The sequence below is a fragment of the Danio rerio genome, chromosome 23 (assembly GCF_052040795.2).
Source record: "Danio rerio strain M-AB ecotype USA chromosome 23, GRCz13ab, whole genome shotgun sequence".
Lineage (NCBI taxonomy): Eukaryota > Metazoa > Chordata > Actinopteri > Cypriniformes > Danionidae > Danio > Danio rerio.
This window is the reverse complement of record NC_141043.1, coordinates 19,485,144-19,499,476: the sequence shown is the minus strand read 5'-3', so window position 1 is coordinate 19,499,476 and position 14,333 is coordinate 19,485,144. Positions and strand designations below refer to the sequence as shown.

The 14,333-nt window shown below is 38.3% G+C and overlaps 1 protein-coding gene across 13 annotated transcripts in view; it reads right to left on the bottom strand.

Annotated features, from left to right (window-relative positions):
- The window catches only part of ntsr1 (neurotensin receptor 1 (high affinity)), a 160,990-nt gene extending 147,019 nt beyond the window's left edge, over nucleotides 1–13,971 (bottom strand). For 10 of the 13 annotated variants that reach the window (XR_015523367.1, XR_015523370.1, XR_015523368.1 and 7 more), the window contains exon 1: nucleotides 13,182–13,971. Coding sequence is in view for 3 of the 13 variants with exons in the window: in XM_087306782.1 (XP_087162908.1) it covers nucleotides 13,182–13,847 (666 nt within the window). In the remaining 10 variants the exon portion in view is untranslated. Of the gene's footprint in view, nucleotides 1–2,876; nucleotides 3,610–7,610; nucleotides 7,748–13,181 lie in introns of those variants that run through there. The other 3 variants (XR_015523371.1, XR_015523372.1, XM_087306784.1) reach the window with 3 other exon arrangements.
- Nucleotides 13,972–14,333: the final 362 nt, after the last annotated feature.

The window sequence follows — 14,333 nt, the reverse complement described above, 5'->3', positions numbered from 1 at the left end:
CATTAAGGTGTTCTCCACCTTTTTCCTCTCCCCTCCATTTTTGTGACTGTAAAATACCCTGTTTGATAAAGCTGTGAGCTGAGCGCCGTAGGGGCTGAGTGCCATTTACTTTGACACTGATTTTCTCCTGTTTTTCGTTTAGTTAAGGAGTAAGGGTAGTGTTTGTAATTTATTTTTTTCATTTATTTTAGATTCAGTAGATAAGTTATCTTCGGGGTGGAGTTAGTTAATGTTTTGCTTGTTATTTTGGCCTTGCTCAGCACTGAAGCTTTTTGTTTGCACTTTTACTTGTTTGACATTTATTTGTTTAATGTAAATACAAAACTTTTCCACCTTCTCACAATAAAAGAACCTTTAAGGTCATTTAAAAATCATAAACCTGCTAACTGTTTATTTATTTTCTCTTTAACTTTTATGTTCGACTTCTGCCCTAGACATTTTGGGGTCGTTACACTGTCAATTGTGGGAAAAAATGCGAACGGGAGTCAGATTTGTCCAGGGAGTCAGATTTTGATACTTTCATTCACACTTCTCTTGCGAGTGGGCCCACGTGGTTTGCGCTATGCTCTGGTCACTACTAACTGAGTGGAGTAGGAGCGCACAGTTATGTTTTGTTAAATAAGTTGCATATAAAATTTACTTTTTAAAGCTGCCCAAATTTTGTCAACCTGCCTATGCCTTTTTTTTTTTTTAACCACAAAATCAATAATAAAAATGACCAATTTGGTAACACTGGAATTTATGCTCTCGATAAAATTTCATTTTTGAAATAACAAATTAAATAAAAAAACATTTCTTAAATTTTGTTTTTAGATGTTTAACTTGAACAACAACAAAAAATTATCCCATTGCCAAAACTAATGCGCTCATGTGCACCTAAACCATCGTTAGCTAACTAAGGTCGCAAGTTTCGTCATTACAAACATAGTTAATTGATTTAGTGTTTCCCAAATGCATCACTCCAGCTAACATTAGCAAACTGCGTCACCAAAACTTCTAGGCTTGTAACTACACCTCTAGAGTAGTAGTTAAGCATAGTTCCTGGTTGTGTTCTATTCCCAGTTATGCCCCCTATGCCCATTGTTATGAAGGTTTTATGTCATAACTAACAAGGTTGAAACGATGGAACTGCGACAGAGAAACTACGGTATTAGGAAAACACTGGCCACTACATCGATCATTTGACAAAAAATGCATCGCTCTATGATAGTTCAGCCAGTTTGGGAAACTCACCCCTGACCCCTGATTGAGATCATGACACCAATCTCCTTTATGGCCTTTTTTGAAGGATGTGATCAGACGTCATCCTTTCAATCAAATTATGTAACTATTATCAATAGAATCAATAACTTAATGTTATGCGTATATCATCCTATTAATTAAGTCATTTCCAATCTTTTTTTTTTTTTTTTTTGCCAAAATGACAGCAACCTTTTTGTTTACAAGTTTGCACTGCCATGTGATTTCCATTTAAATGGCAGTAGTAGGAATTCATTTAAAACAATGAGATCAACCAGGAAAGACTTTACCTTGCTTTCATTTGATACTATTATAGCCACCAGCGATCTAGTGGCTGCTAATCATTGATAAACACGCACATTTACCTGGACTACAATTCTGTCACTTAGTAAACTACAAATTCCATCATGCACTTCGTACACACCGATTTCTGTTTAACTTTGATTACACGCTTACACACACAGATAGAGGATCATTATGGACTGATTATATGGACTTTAAATACAGCACACACACATCTTGGCTGAGCCTTGTTATCTGTTATCTGTAACATTACGACACGTTTCCTTTGTTTTGCCTTGCCGTGTTTGACCCTCACTTTGTTTTGTCCTGTTTGGATTGCCCATATACAGGGCTTAATTTGTGTCGGAACAAGCTGGATCTTGGACCCGGATTTTAACTTTTAACTTCTGTTTTAATGGAATTTGATACCGCATGTCAAACGGAAAGAAAAACCTCCACATTTCATGACTCGGTGATCCTTTAAGCTAATCAAAAATCGCTGCTTGCATGGTAGACACTTAATGAGAGTATTATCTTAATCATACTAAAATCTGAGTACTGGTGTCTTATGTACATGTACATAGAAAGTGTAAGATGAAGTCGTGAGCTGTCAAAGACAGCACATTTCTCTGACTTTCAGCATGTGCCCTCCAATGTTTTATGAAGTTTGACGTGTTTCGTCTTTAAATGCAACAAAAGTGTATGCTTCGCATTGTTGTGTCAGAATCCTTGTGAAATACAACCATAGTTTATAACGCTTAGTTTAAGCAAATTTAATGAACGCGATCATGCGTGTTGAATCTGAAGAGAGTCGCTCCGGCTGCCCTATCATTGCTCAACGTGATCGCAAAGTGAAGAGCAAGTGCCTCCTGAGAGGGGCTCCTCAGCCAATGAGGGCAGAGAGGCAGTGGCTCTAGTCACCGGGCCACCAGCCTGTGCACGGCCCTGGTCTGTGTGTCTGTATGTGCGCACGCATGCGTTTCTTAGCAGCAAACCTGCCTAAACGTTGTTGTCTGTAGCCACTAAATCAAAAAGTTACAAATTGCCGTGAGATTGCGTTGCACTCTCAGCTAAAATCATTCAAAAGAAAAGGTCCACATTGTCCCCCGATAATGTCAACAGACTGGACTGTTTTAGCAACTGGATAAATGTAAAGGAGGACTAAGAAAAATTGTTTCTACTTTATAATTAATGTTCTCAACTCACAGCAATACTTTTCAATGAGTGCAATTGTTTGTATTCAATACTTTATTATTATTATTATTATTATTATTTATAATAATAATATTAGGAGGTGGAGCGGAGGCGGAACATGGGGAGGGATGGAGGGCCAGGACCATGTAGCGGGCGCGTACCTAGAGCATGGAGCTGAGGCAGGCCTGGAGCGTGGAACTGCGGAAGGCCTGAAGAGTGGAGCTGCGGAGGACCTGGAGCGTGGAGCTGCGGAGGGCCTGGAGCGTGGAGCTGCGGAAGGCCTAGAGAGTGGAGCTGCAGGGGGCCCGGAGTGTGGAGCTGCGGAGGGCCTGGAGCGTAAAGCTGTGAAGGGCCTGGAGCGTGGAGCTGTAGAGGGCCTGGAGCGTGCAGCTGCGGAGAGCGTGGAGCTGCGGAGGGCCTGGAGCATGGAGCTGCAGAGGGCCTGGAGCGTGGAGCTGTGAGGGCCTGGAGCGTGGAGCTGTGGAGGGCCTGGAGCGTGGAGCTGCAGTGACCCTGAATCATGAGGCTGCGAAGGGCCTGGAGCATGGAGCTGCAGAGGGCCTGAAAAGTGGAGCTGTGGAGGGCCTGGAGTGTGGTGCTCCAGTGGCCTTGGATCATGAGGCTGTGGAGGGCCTGGAGCATGGAGCTGCGGTGGGTCTGGAACATGGAGCTGCGGAGGGCCTGGAGCGTGGAGCTGCAGTGGCCCTGGATCATGAGGCTGCGAAGGGCCTGGAGTACAGCGGGGAGCCAGTTTTGGTTTATTCCGCTTCTTGCCTTTGCTGCAGACAGACACTGACTGGTGACAACAGAAATTTTTGTCAGGTTTTGTTGGATCAGTGTGTCACTCCAGTCAGCACCTGTTGCCTTTGGTTGCCATTTGTTTTCTCCATGTTGAATCAATGTTTAGTTTGGTTTGCAAACTTTTTTTATTTTTTATAGTTCCACTAATAACTCAGAAACATACTTTAAATAAAGTATATGTAATTTTATTATGCAATTAATATGTGTTTTTTTGTTTCTAAAGTGTTTTCTTCCCTTGTTAGATACTAATTTTAAAATTATAATTCTGTTGGAGTTTCATGAAACTGCCTGTGCAGACCTCATAATTAAATTAAATCCTCACTTTTCTCAGATAACAGTACTTTCAAAATTGTGGCAAATGCATTTTAAGGTGCAAACCAGATCATCCGCCTTTTTTATGTTTGTTTTTATTAGCAATGATTCTCTAAGCCAAATCACTCAGTAAAGCAACTGATCTCACAAAGCACGTACTTCAAGTGAAAATGATGAAAATACAACAGAGAGGAGAGGTACTTATGAACAGACAATAAGCAGACTAATGGAGCAACAGGCACAGTAGTATGTGTTAATAAAACACAGTTGTTGTAGCACTGTAATAGTTTATTCAAATGAGCTCTTTGTGCCTTGTAGACATTCGTTCAAGTCGAGCACTGTTTGATTTACCCAATTAATGACCCTTAGAGGCGCTAATGAGGTAATTAGCTAAATCCTGGGCTACAACCTCAAAGTGTGGCCCTTAAGGGATATGAGTTACATTAATTAATATTTGTTGACTTCACATAGTAGGACATTGTGTGGATTAGTGAGGTTCCCATCGTTACCAACAGCGCACTGTTTGTTTATACAGTATGTGCATCCTTTTTGTTTCCTATGCATTATTCTTCTCATAATCCCAATTTCATGCCGGCAGCTAGCTCTCTGCAACTCTAACATGGTTGCCCACTGAAGCTAAGCAGGGCTGTGCCCGGTCAGTACCTGGATAGGAGACCACATGGGAAAGCTAGGTTGCTGCTGGAAGTGGTGTTAGTTAGGCCAGCAGGGGGCGCCCAACCTGCGGTCTGTGTGGGTCCTAATGCCCCAGTATAGTGACGGGATGCTATACTGTTCAGTAAGCGCCGTCTTTCGGATGAGATGTTAAACTGAGGTCCCGACTCTCTGTGGTTGTTAAAAATCCCAGGATGTCCTTTGAAAAGAGTAGGGGTTTAACCCCGGCATCCTGGCCAAATCTACCCACTGGCCTCTGTCCATCATGGCCTCCTAACCATCCCCATATTCAATTTGCTTCATCACTCTGTCTCCTCTCCACCAATCAGCTGGTGTGTGTGGTGTGCGGTCTGGCGCAAAATGGCTGCCGTCACGTCATCCAGGTGGATGCTGCACACTGGTGGTGGATGAGGAGATCCCCCCCATTGTGTACAGCGCTTTGAGTGCCCAGAAAAGCGCTATATAAATGTAAGTAATTATTATTATTTTTAAAGAAAATTCATGTTTTAAAGGCAAAATCGCATAACCTGTATGATATATGATAAGCCAGCATTATGAAATAATTTTAAATGAATAAATTATTTTCCTTTGGCTTAGTCTTTTATGTCCTTTCAGCCGCCACTCAGTACTGGGAAACACCCATACACTCACATTCAAACACACTTATACACTATGCCCATTTAGTTTCTCCAACTCACTTACAGTGAATGTCTTTGGATTGTGGGGAAAACTGGAGGAAACCCACACAAACTCGGGCAGATCATGCAAACTTTACACAGAAATGGCAACTTCCCAAGCCAGGACTCGAACCAGCAATCTTCTTGCTGTGAGGTAACAGTGTTAACCACTGAGCTACCGTACAAAATACACACACATTGTGTGTTGTCATTCATATGATTTATTTTTACAACACATTTAAAACCTTTTTGGGATCGTATGGGGAAAGAAATATTACTCCAAGACAGAAACTGCTCATGCTTGCAAATATATTTTGCTAAAAAAAAAATTATTATAGGCCTGGAACAACATGAAGATAAAAACATGTTGTGGTTGATTTATACAATTTAATAAAAGCTTATTAAGTATGAGTATTTGGTACTTTGCTCTTTAAAAAAAAAGATTCTAAACATGAGTTTTCATATGAAAGCCTCAAACATAATCTTTGAATCTGTCCCAAATTCAGTTAAAAGTTGTAAATATAATATTTTTGTTGTCTAAATAATAAGGCTGGGCGATTAATCAAAAAGTAATTGAAATCGACATTCAGAAGCTATTATCGACTTATCTGTCACTTTTTTCAATGAATTTGCCTACCGTGTGTGGAGTAACATGACCCCGCTTTGTTAAGGCTAAATCATACTTATTATGTTATAATTATAATAATAATTAATTTGTAAACACAAGTCACAAGCTTTGAGAGTGGTCAGTTTGGAAGCGGTGATGAGGGTGGACATTTAACTTTCAGTTGTTCAGAACTGATGTTCCAAAAATAATCATTGATAGTATTCCTTTAATTATTTTAAGATTAAGTAATGCATTCTTCATTCAAAAATCTCTCACTTGTAATATGTGAGCATATTTACTGTACAAAACCTGTCAGTGAACTATAAGGGCAAAAACATCAAATTAAATAAACTAAATTATCGCTTATAAATCGCAATCGAATAAAAATGTTCAATTAATCAAGATTTTGATTTTAGGCCAAACCGCCCAGCCTAACAAAATAATCCAGATTCTTTTTCCATTATAAAGAACATTTTGTGAAATAGAAAAATTCCAATAACTTTTAGTTTTAAGAGTTATTCTTCCTCCAGAAAGATTAAAGTTAAGCCTAATTTTCTCAATTTTTTCAAGTTTTGAGCAAACAATTTTAACATGCATTCATTTTGTGGCAAAAACATACCAATAGTCAAAAATACTACACAGTTAAAATAGTCAAACAAGACATACAGATCATCTAATTGCTTTTTCTTTGTGACAAAAAACAAAACATGAACAAAATCAAATACATTTAGGGCTAGCAGTGCCCATGATGTAAGGCAAGAAAAGTTCTTGTCAACATTTTGTCTATTTCTATGTCATTTACTGACTGAAATTTGACATGTTAAAAGTATACTTTGCCGTCTTTCTTTTGGCTAGGATTTCACCCCTCCTCCTTCTTGACGAAATCTCTTCTGAGGTTTCTTTTATCTTTCCGTCTGTCAGTAGCTACTGCCCTGATGTCTGTGAAGGTGTCTGGATTAAAGACAGCTCCTTTGATTGCTTTAAAGAACTTTGACTGTATAATTCACACTTTGGACATGATGTTGGACAAAAGGAATAACACACCTTGTCGCTAAGGTCCACTGAGGATAAACTCAAAGTGCAATTGACTGATGTTTTACAGATTCAAGAAAGTCTGCTTTCAGTTGCAAAATAACTTCAAAACTCCTTTATTCATGCAAACAGGATGACAAACTCTGTGGCTGTGTTTTCCGGACTGACCACAAATTAGAAAGAATTATATTTTTAAACACTGATCTATAACTCATAAACTCATAAAAAATATACTTTTTCTTTCCCAATAAAAATATTCCTAGAATATGTTTAACTGTTCCAGCCCACACTTGTCTGGAAAACAAGCATAAATCCAAAGAATGGACCAAACAAACTGCCTGTCTTTCTGTGCCACTGTCACACAACCAGCGATCGCTTTCCAGAGATCGCTGGTTCTCACACGAACTCAAAACTACATTTCCTCATTTCCCAGGACTACATTTTCATACATGCACTGCTCCCAAACACGCACGCCTGTTCATTCATCTATCCTGATTGCAATCACCAGCTGAACCTTGTCACAGACTGATATCACTCCATTCATAAGCCACTCATTGACGCTTCCAGTTTGCCGAGTCTTGTTTTCCCTAGTGTTACATTACAACGCGTTTCCCTGTCTTGTTTCTCCGTGTCTCGATCCTAGCCTTGTACCCTTGTTATCCTGTTTAGCCGCCTGCCTTTCGACCTTTTGCCTGTTAAACGTTTATGATTCTGGACTGCCTTATTATACCCGATTGTACCTGATTTGACCATTGCTTGCCTGACATTGAATAAACCTGCATATTGGATCTTACCTCCTGTTGTCTCCTGTCACTCCACCCCGGTCGTTACAGCCACAGACATACCAGTCAGTAGTACACTGTGAACTTTTAGTACTCTGTGAACATAGACATATCATCTCTCCCTTGCTTATTCCTGTGCTCACTGACTTGTGTCATCTTACATTTATTTCCAGTTCTGCTTAGAAACAAATATATTTTTGTGGGGGCAGACATGGGCTAGTTTTGACATGATTTTTGTTGGTTGCACTGTGTCTCAAATAAATAATTCTATTATCTATGGACAATAATATTAAGAAAAAAAGAAGAAAATAAACAAATTACATATCCAAAATAAGATTAACAAAAGAAGCTTTCTTATAATTAAAGTTGAGCAAAATTAAAGCAACAGTGAAAAGAAAACCGTCAAAATATTTACAACTGCATGTACTTGCTAAAAACAATACTTATTTCTTAGTTTCATACTCTCCAACCATTTTTTAAAAATAGATCTAAATAACTGGTCACACTTTATATTTAGTGGCCTAAATACTAAATCAATGCATACTGTAGGTATATCCAGTTTTTCATTAGCTGGCACTTTTAAGAGTGAGTTAAGGTTTAAGGGATGGGTCAACAGTGAAATTATAAATGCAATTACAGATATTAAAAAAATAAATAGCGGTATAGTGGCCTACCGAAATAATATTTGTATTTTCAAAATGGCAAAGAGGCAGTCACGCATATTTTTATTTTTTAAAACTATAAGTAAATTTGATAATGAGCCTGATCAAACAAGGTCTTGAGAAGATGATACTGCATGAATGTATATAGCTGAAGTCAGAATTATTAGCCCCCGTTTATTTTTTTCCCCAATTTCTGTTTAACAGTGAGAAGATTTTTTTTTTCCATAATAGTTGTCATAACTAATTTCTAATAACTGATTTTTTTTTTAATCTTTGCCATGATGACAGTAAATAATATTTGACTAGATATTTTTTCAAGACACTTCTATACAGCTTAAAGTGACATTTAAAGGCTTAACTAGGTTAATTAGGTAAACTAGGCAGGTTAGGGTAATTGCAGCCGGCAGCTAGCTCTCTGCAACTCTCACATGGTCGCCCACTGAAGCTAAGCAGGGCTGTGCCCGGTCAGTACCTGGATGGGAGATCACATGGGAAAGCTAGGTTGCTTCCGGAAGTGGTGTTAGTGAGGCCAGCAGGGGGCGCCCAACCTGCGGTCTGTGTGGGTCCTAATGCCCCAGTATAGTGACGGGGACACTATACTGCTCAGTGAGCGCCGTCTTTCGGATGAGACGTTAAACCGAGGTCCCGACTCTCTGTGGTCGTTAAAAATCCCAGGAAGTCCTTCGAAAAGAGTAGGGGTTTAACCCTGGCATCCTGGCCAAATCTGCCCACTGGCCTTTGTCCATCATGGCCTCCTAACCATCCCCATATTCAATTGGCTGCATCACTGTCTCCTCTCCATCAATCAGCTGGTGTGTGGTGTGCGGTCTGGCGCAAAATGCTGCCGTCGCGTCATCCAGGTGGATGCTGCACACTGGTGGTGAATAAGGAGATTCCCCCCACTGTGTAAAGCGCTTTGAGTGCCCAGAAAAGCGCTATAGAAATGTAAGGAATTATTATTATTAATTATTATTATTAATTGAGCAAGTTATTGTATAACGATGGTTTTGAAAAAATATATAGCTTAAAGGGGCTAATAATTTTGACTTTAAAAAAAATAAAAAAAATAAAAACTGCTTTTATTCTAGCCGAAAAAAACAAATAAGACTTTCTCCTGAAGAAAAAATATTATCAGACATACAGTGAAAATTTCCTTGCTCTGTTTAACATCATTTCGGAAACATTTAAAAAAGAAAAAAATATTATTAATAATAATAATAATAATAATAATTCTGACAAATTGTATATATATATATATATATATATATATATATATATATATATATATATATATATATATATATATATATAAATATATATATGAATTGTGCCAACTAATTATGTTTTAAAATAAACAGAACATTTATTAGACTTTCTGTTTTCCAATATTAAAATTGGCATACAATTTAATCTACTTCTCAGTCGTGAAATCTATTTGCTATTTATTTCCACCCCCACTGGTGCTTCTTGCAGGTGTTCTGTTCTGTTGACTTCAGAAAGCTGTGCTTCATGAATGGTGTTGTGCAGTTGAAAGTGTCAGAAGCTGAAAACTTTGACTAAACCAATCTTCCTTCCTTTTTATGGCGAGAAGAGCTCTAAACACATGCCAGAATGCAGTGCCAGACCAATATCAGCTATCAGCCACACATCCTCGCCAGCATCACCTCCTGCTGCTATATTTATTTCAGTCTCATTTTATTTGTATATTTGTGCTCATGCACTTTCAAGTGCAGCACTGAATTAGTTGCAGGCGCAAAATGTGCAATAAGAAAGATCACAACAACAAACAAAAGAGGGCAAAGCATTAGAAAGGTGAAAAGCAATGGTACAGATCGTATTTAGATTCCTATTCAACAACCATTACCAAACAGAAGGATTTCAGAAACATACATATTTATGTAAGTTTACACTTCTTGGGTTGAGTTGAAACCACATTTCCAAAAAGTAATATAAGACCATTTATTTTCTCTTTCTGCAATCATTCTGTGCCCCACAGGGCACTCAAATTCCAGGTATCGCTATAGAAATATACAACACTGAATCATATTTCATATTTCTTTATATGAAAGTGGACAGCTTGGGGTTTTCTGTGGTAACCAATTTACCATGATCGAAACATGATAAACTGCTTGTACTGTCGCAAACAGCTACAATTGCAAAGATCTTTCTTTTGATTGGAGGATCTCAGGATGATACACACACACTCAGCAATGACTGATGAAACCAATTCATCCCTTATACATTTGTTCTTTATTCTTTCTCTCTTTGCACCACTTGGGTTTTGTTTGTGTGTGCCTATACACTACCTGACAAAAGTATTGTTACCGATTTAAGTTATAGGAACAACAAATACTAAATTGACATCTAGTTGATGATTTGGAATCAGAAGTGGCTTATATGAAAGGCAAAGGCCTCTAGATTATGTTTATTTTACCAAAACAAAATCTGCCACTTTTGCGAATAATCAACTAGAAATCAAGTTATTATTTGTTGCTTACAACTGGGATTGACGACAAGACTGTTGTCAAGTAAATCTGAAAAATCTGAGAGAGCACTCTGCATTACTGAAAAAAAAGAAAAGGATACACAACTTGTGACTCATTAAATCTGCCTGCTATGCTATAGGTATAATTATCATCAATCATTTCATGAGTCAAATGCAGTAATAGTATGCCATATAGAATTAAGTATCATTTTAATGTATTTATAGCTTTTTTTGTTCAAGCTCTAATGGTGTCCTTGTGATATACTCTCATCCCGTGTGTATTTTCTGTTTTTGTTCTGAATGTACAGAGTTCTAAATCTGAGCGTTAAAAGCAGAAGACCTCTCGTCCTTGTAAATGGATTGTGTTCCAGTCTAAATTAGATTCACTGGTGTAATAGAAAAGAATAAGGCGGGCGCAAGGTTTAGGCTGCAAGGACAATTTTCCAAGAATCAAAGCATAATGTCTGCATTTCCAGCCAATCAGAATTTACTTTAGGCCACAGTGAGTGCATTCCATTTTCGAAAGAAAGCAAATCTTTATTTTTGAAATCCTGACATCCTTATATTAATTGTTTTAAACTTACATTTACAAGAGTGGTAAAATTCATTAATATCATTGATTTGTTTAGCCTTTCATGGCCATCAGTACTTACAACGAAAGAAATAAGAACCCCGCTGCTCCTTATTTTAATGGGTTTGAATAATCAAGACATTACCAATTAATTTGCAATTCCGAAATAATCAAACAGGCATAATGCATAATAAATAATGTAACTGCTGATCATGTCCTTCAGAAAACAAACACAATGCAATGCAAAATGTTTTCAGTATGACTCAATCAAGCCGAATGCATTAGGTTAAACCGTGTCAGATCCTTATTTAAGAAGAAACAGCTTCTTAAGGTAAAAACTCAATCTTTTTTAAAGATAGGATTTTTTTTTTAAGTCAGCCTCTTTTGTTCCTTACAGTAGTACCTTTACACTGGCACCTATTGGGCTTCAGCTCATGCTGCTTGCTAGGGTCTTCTATTTCAATCAGCATGTCTGGATTTGATAACATTTTGATAACTTGTACTTGTTTAGTTGGATTTTTTTCTTCATTTCGGTTTTGTACACCATGTCACACGCATAATCCATGCTGGACAATGCGGTTTATTCAGACTTAATTACAAGAAACTATTGTCTTACTACATATTTTTGTCTTATTTTCAGGAATAAATATCTAAAGCTTCTTAAATATTGTATTTACGAAAATAAAACCTGAATTGAGTAGGTATATGATTAAAACAATTTTTAGCATTTTTGCTAAATTGAAGTTTTTTTTTTTTTTTTTTTACATTTTATGTAACTTATTCATTAATTTTCTTTCGGTCTTGTCCCTTTATTAATCCATAGTCGCCACAGCGGAATGAACCGCCAACTAATCCAGCACATGTTTTACGCAACGGATGCCCTTCCAGCTGTAACCCATCACTGGAAAACATCCATACACACTCATTCACACTCACACACTAAGGAAAATGTACCGCATGTCTTTCAACTGAGGGGGAAACTGGAGCACTCGGAGGAAACCCACACGAATGCAGGGAGAACATGCAAACTCTACACAGAAACACCAACTGACCCAGCCGAGGTTCGAACAAGCGACCTTCTTGCTGTGAGGCGACAGCACTACTTACTGTGCCACTGTCACCTGCATTTTATGTAACTTTGTTTCCCAAATTAACATATCTTAATATTTTATAATAACTCTATAATATATACAATAATTCATTCATTTTCTAGTCGGCTTAGTGCCTTTATTAATCCCGGGTCGCCACAGCGGAATGAACCGCCAACTTATCCAGCACGTTTTTACACAGCGGATGCCCTTCCAGCCGCAACCCATCTCAGGGAAACATCCACAAACACTCATTCACACACACACACACACACACACACACCTTGTGTAAATGGACACACACCTTCTTGCTGTGAGACTATAGCACTACCTACTGTGCCACTGCGTCGCCATCTATAATATATAATTCTATCGTTTTTTTATTATATAAATAGTGCACGTTTGTTTTAGCTTATAAAGCATTTGCTTGTTTGTTTTCTTTTTAAATTGACTTGAATGCCTGAAAGCATTATTCTTTACTGTACATAATATAAGCATTAAGATTCTTTCCATCTTGTACATTTTAAATATATTTAATATTTACACATATATAATACAAGCGGTAATAAAAAATATGTATATTTAAATGTAGTTTTATTTATTATTTATTACATATTAACTTTTTTTCGTTGTTAGTTAAATCAGCATGAAAATGTAAGGCAACAGGTTGCGTCCCTATACCGCTTGCGTACGTATAAAGCCAACACAACACCATCAACGCTTTTATGATCAAATGTAAAGACATTTTCACTCCTGCAAGCATATAACAGCGCTCACCTGTAGGACGGTTTTAGCAGTTATCGAGGACACGATGGTTGTACATATATATTCATCGTTCATCAGTTGCTGTCCCATCGTGAAGAGCATCGGAGTGGCGAGGAAAAATGAGGCTATCCACATGGCACTGATGAGTTTCTTGGTGCGGCTCCGCGACATGATGCTCTTCGCCTTGAACGGGTGGCAGATGGCCATAAAGCGCTCCACGCTCAGGCTGGCGATGTTGAACGCCGTCGCGTACGAGCAGCCGTCCCGGAGAAAGTAGTAGCCTTTACATACAGCCTCCCCAAAAGCCCACGGGTGGTGCACCCAGATGAAGTTGTACAACTCAATTGGCATGCAGAGGACCAGGATGAGCAGGTCGGATATGGCCAGACTCGCCAGGTGATAGTGCACCGTGCTCTGGAGGTTTTGGAGAGATTTCTTGGTGAGAAGTGTGTATAAGGTGATCGAGTTTCCCAAACACCCAATTAAAAACAACACCACGTAAATCACAGTCACCAAAACTTTAGAATAGATGTCTGTATTCACGTCCAAATCCTCCTCTGATAAGCTCTCCGTTTCGTTGTCCAGAAATGGCTGTGACCGGTTCGCCGAAGAAAGAAGTTTCTGCGCCAAGATGCGCAAGTCTAAGTTGCGTTTTGATAGAGTAGTATTAACCTCCATGATAGTCTTTAAGCGTCAACACTTACTAACGAATGGCAAAATAAACGCGAAGTGTGCCACGTTTGTACATGAGCTGTGCGTAAAACTGCCGTATTCACTGCTGAGGACTAACTCTCAAAGGTCTGCACAAGCGCATCGTTCAGCCGCTTTTATATGATGAGGAGGCGTACAGACGCGAACCTTGAGCAGTGACGCAGTGCTATTCAACGATTGGTGTATTTCTATTTATTAATATTTTTCCTGTGAAACAGTGCTGTAACCTTGGACGTATGAATTGCCTTAGTTCTCAGTACTTTATTTGAAATGTCTTGATTTTGAAAAAAAAAAATCTTAAAATATGTGGGATGCTGAATTCACATTTTTCTTTGCCAGTAAACCTTTATCATTATTTTCTAGCTTTCCAACTGCAACAATTTTTGCAAATTCTACTCCATTTCATACTGTTTCTGTATATTTTCAGGGGGTGTTGAATAAAAAAAAAAAGAT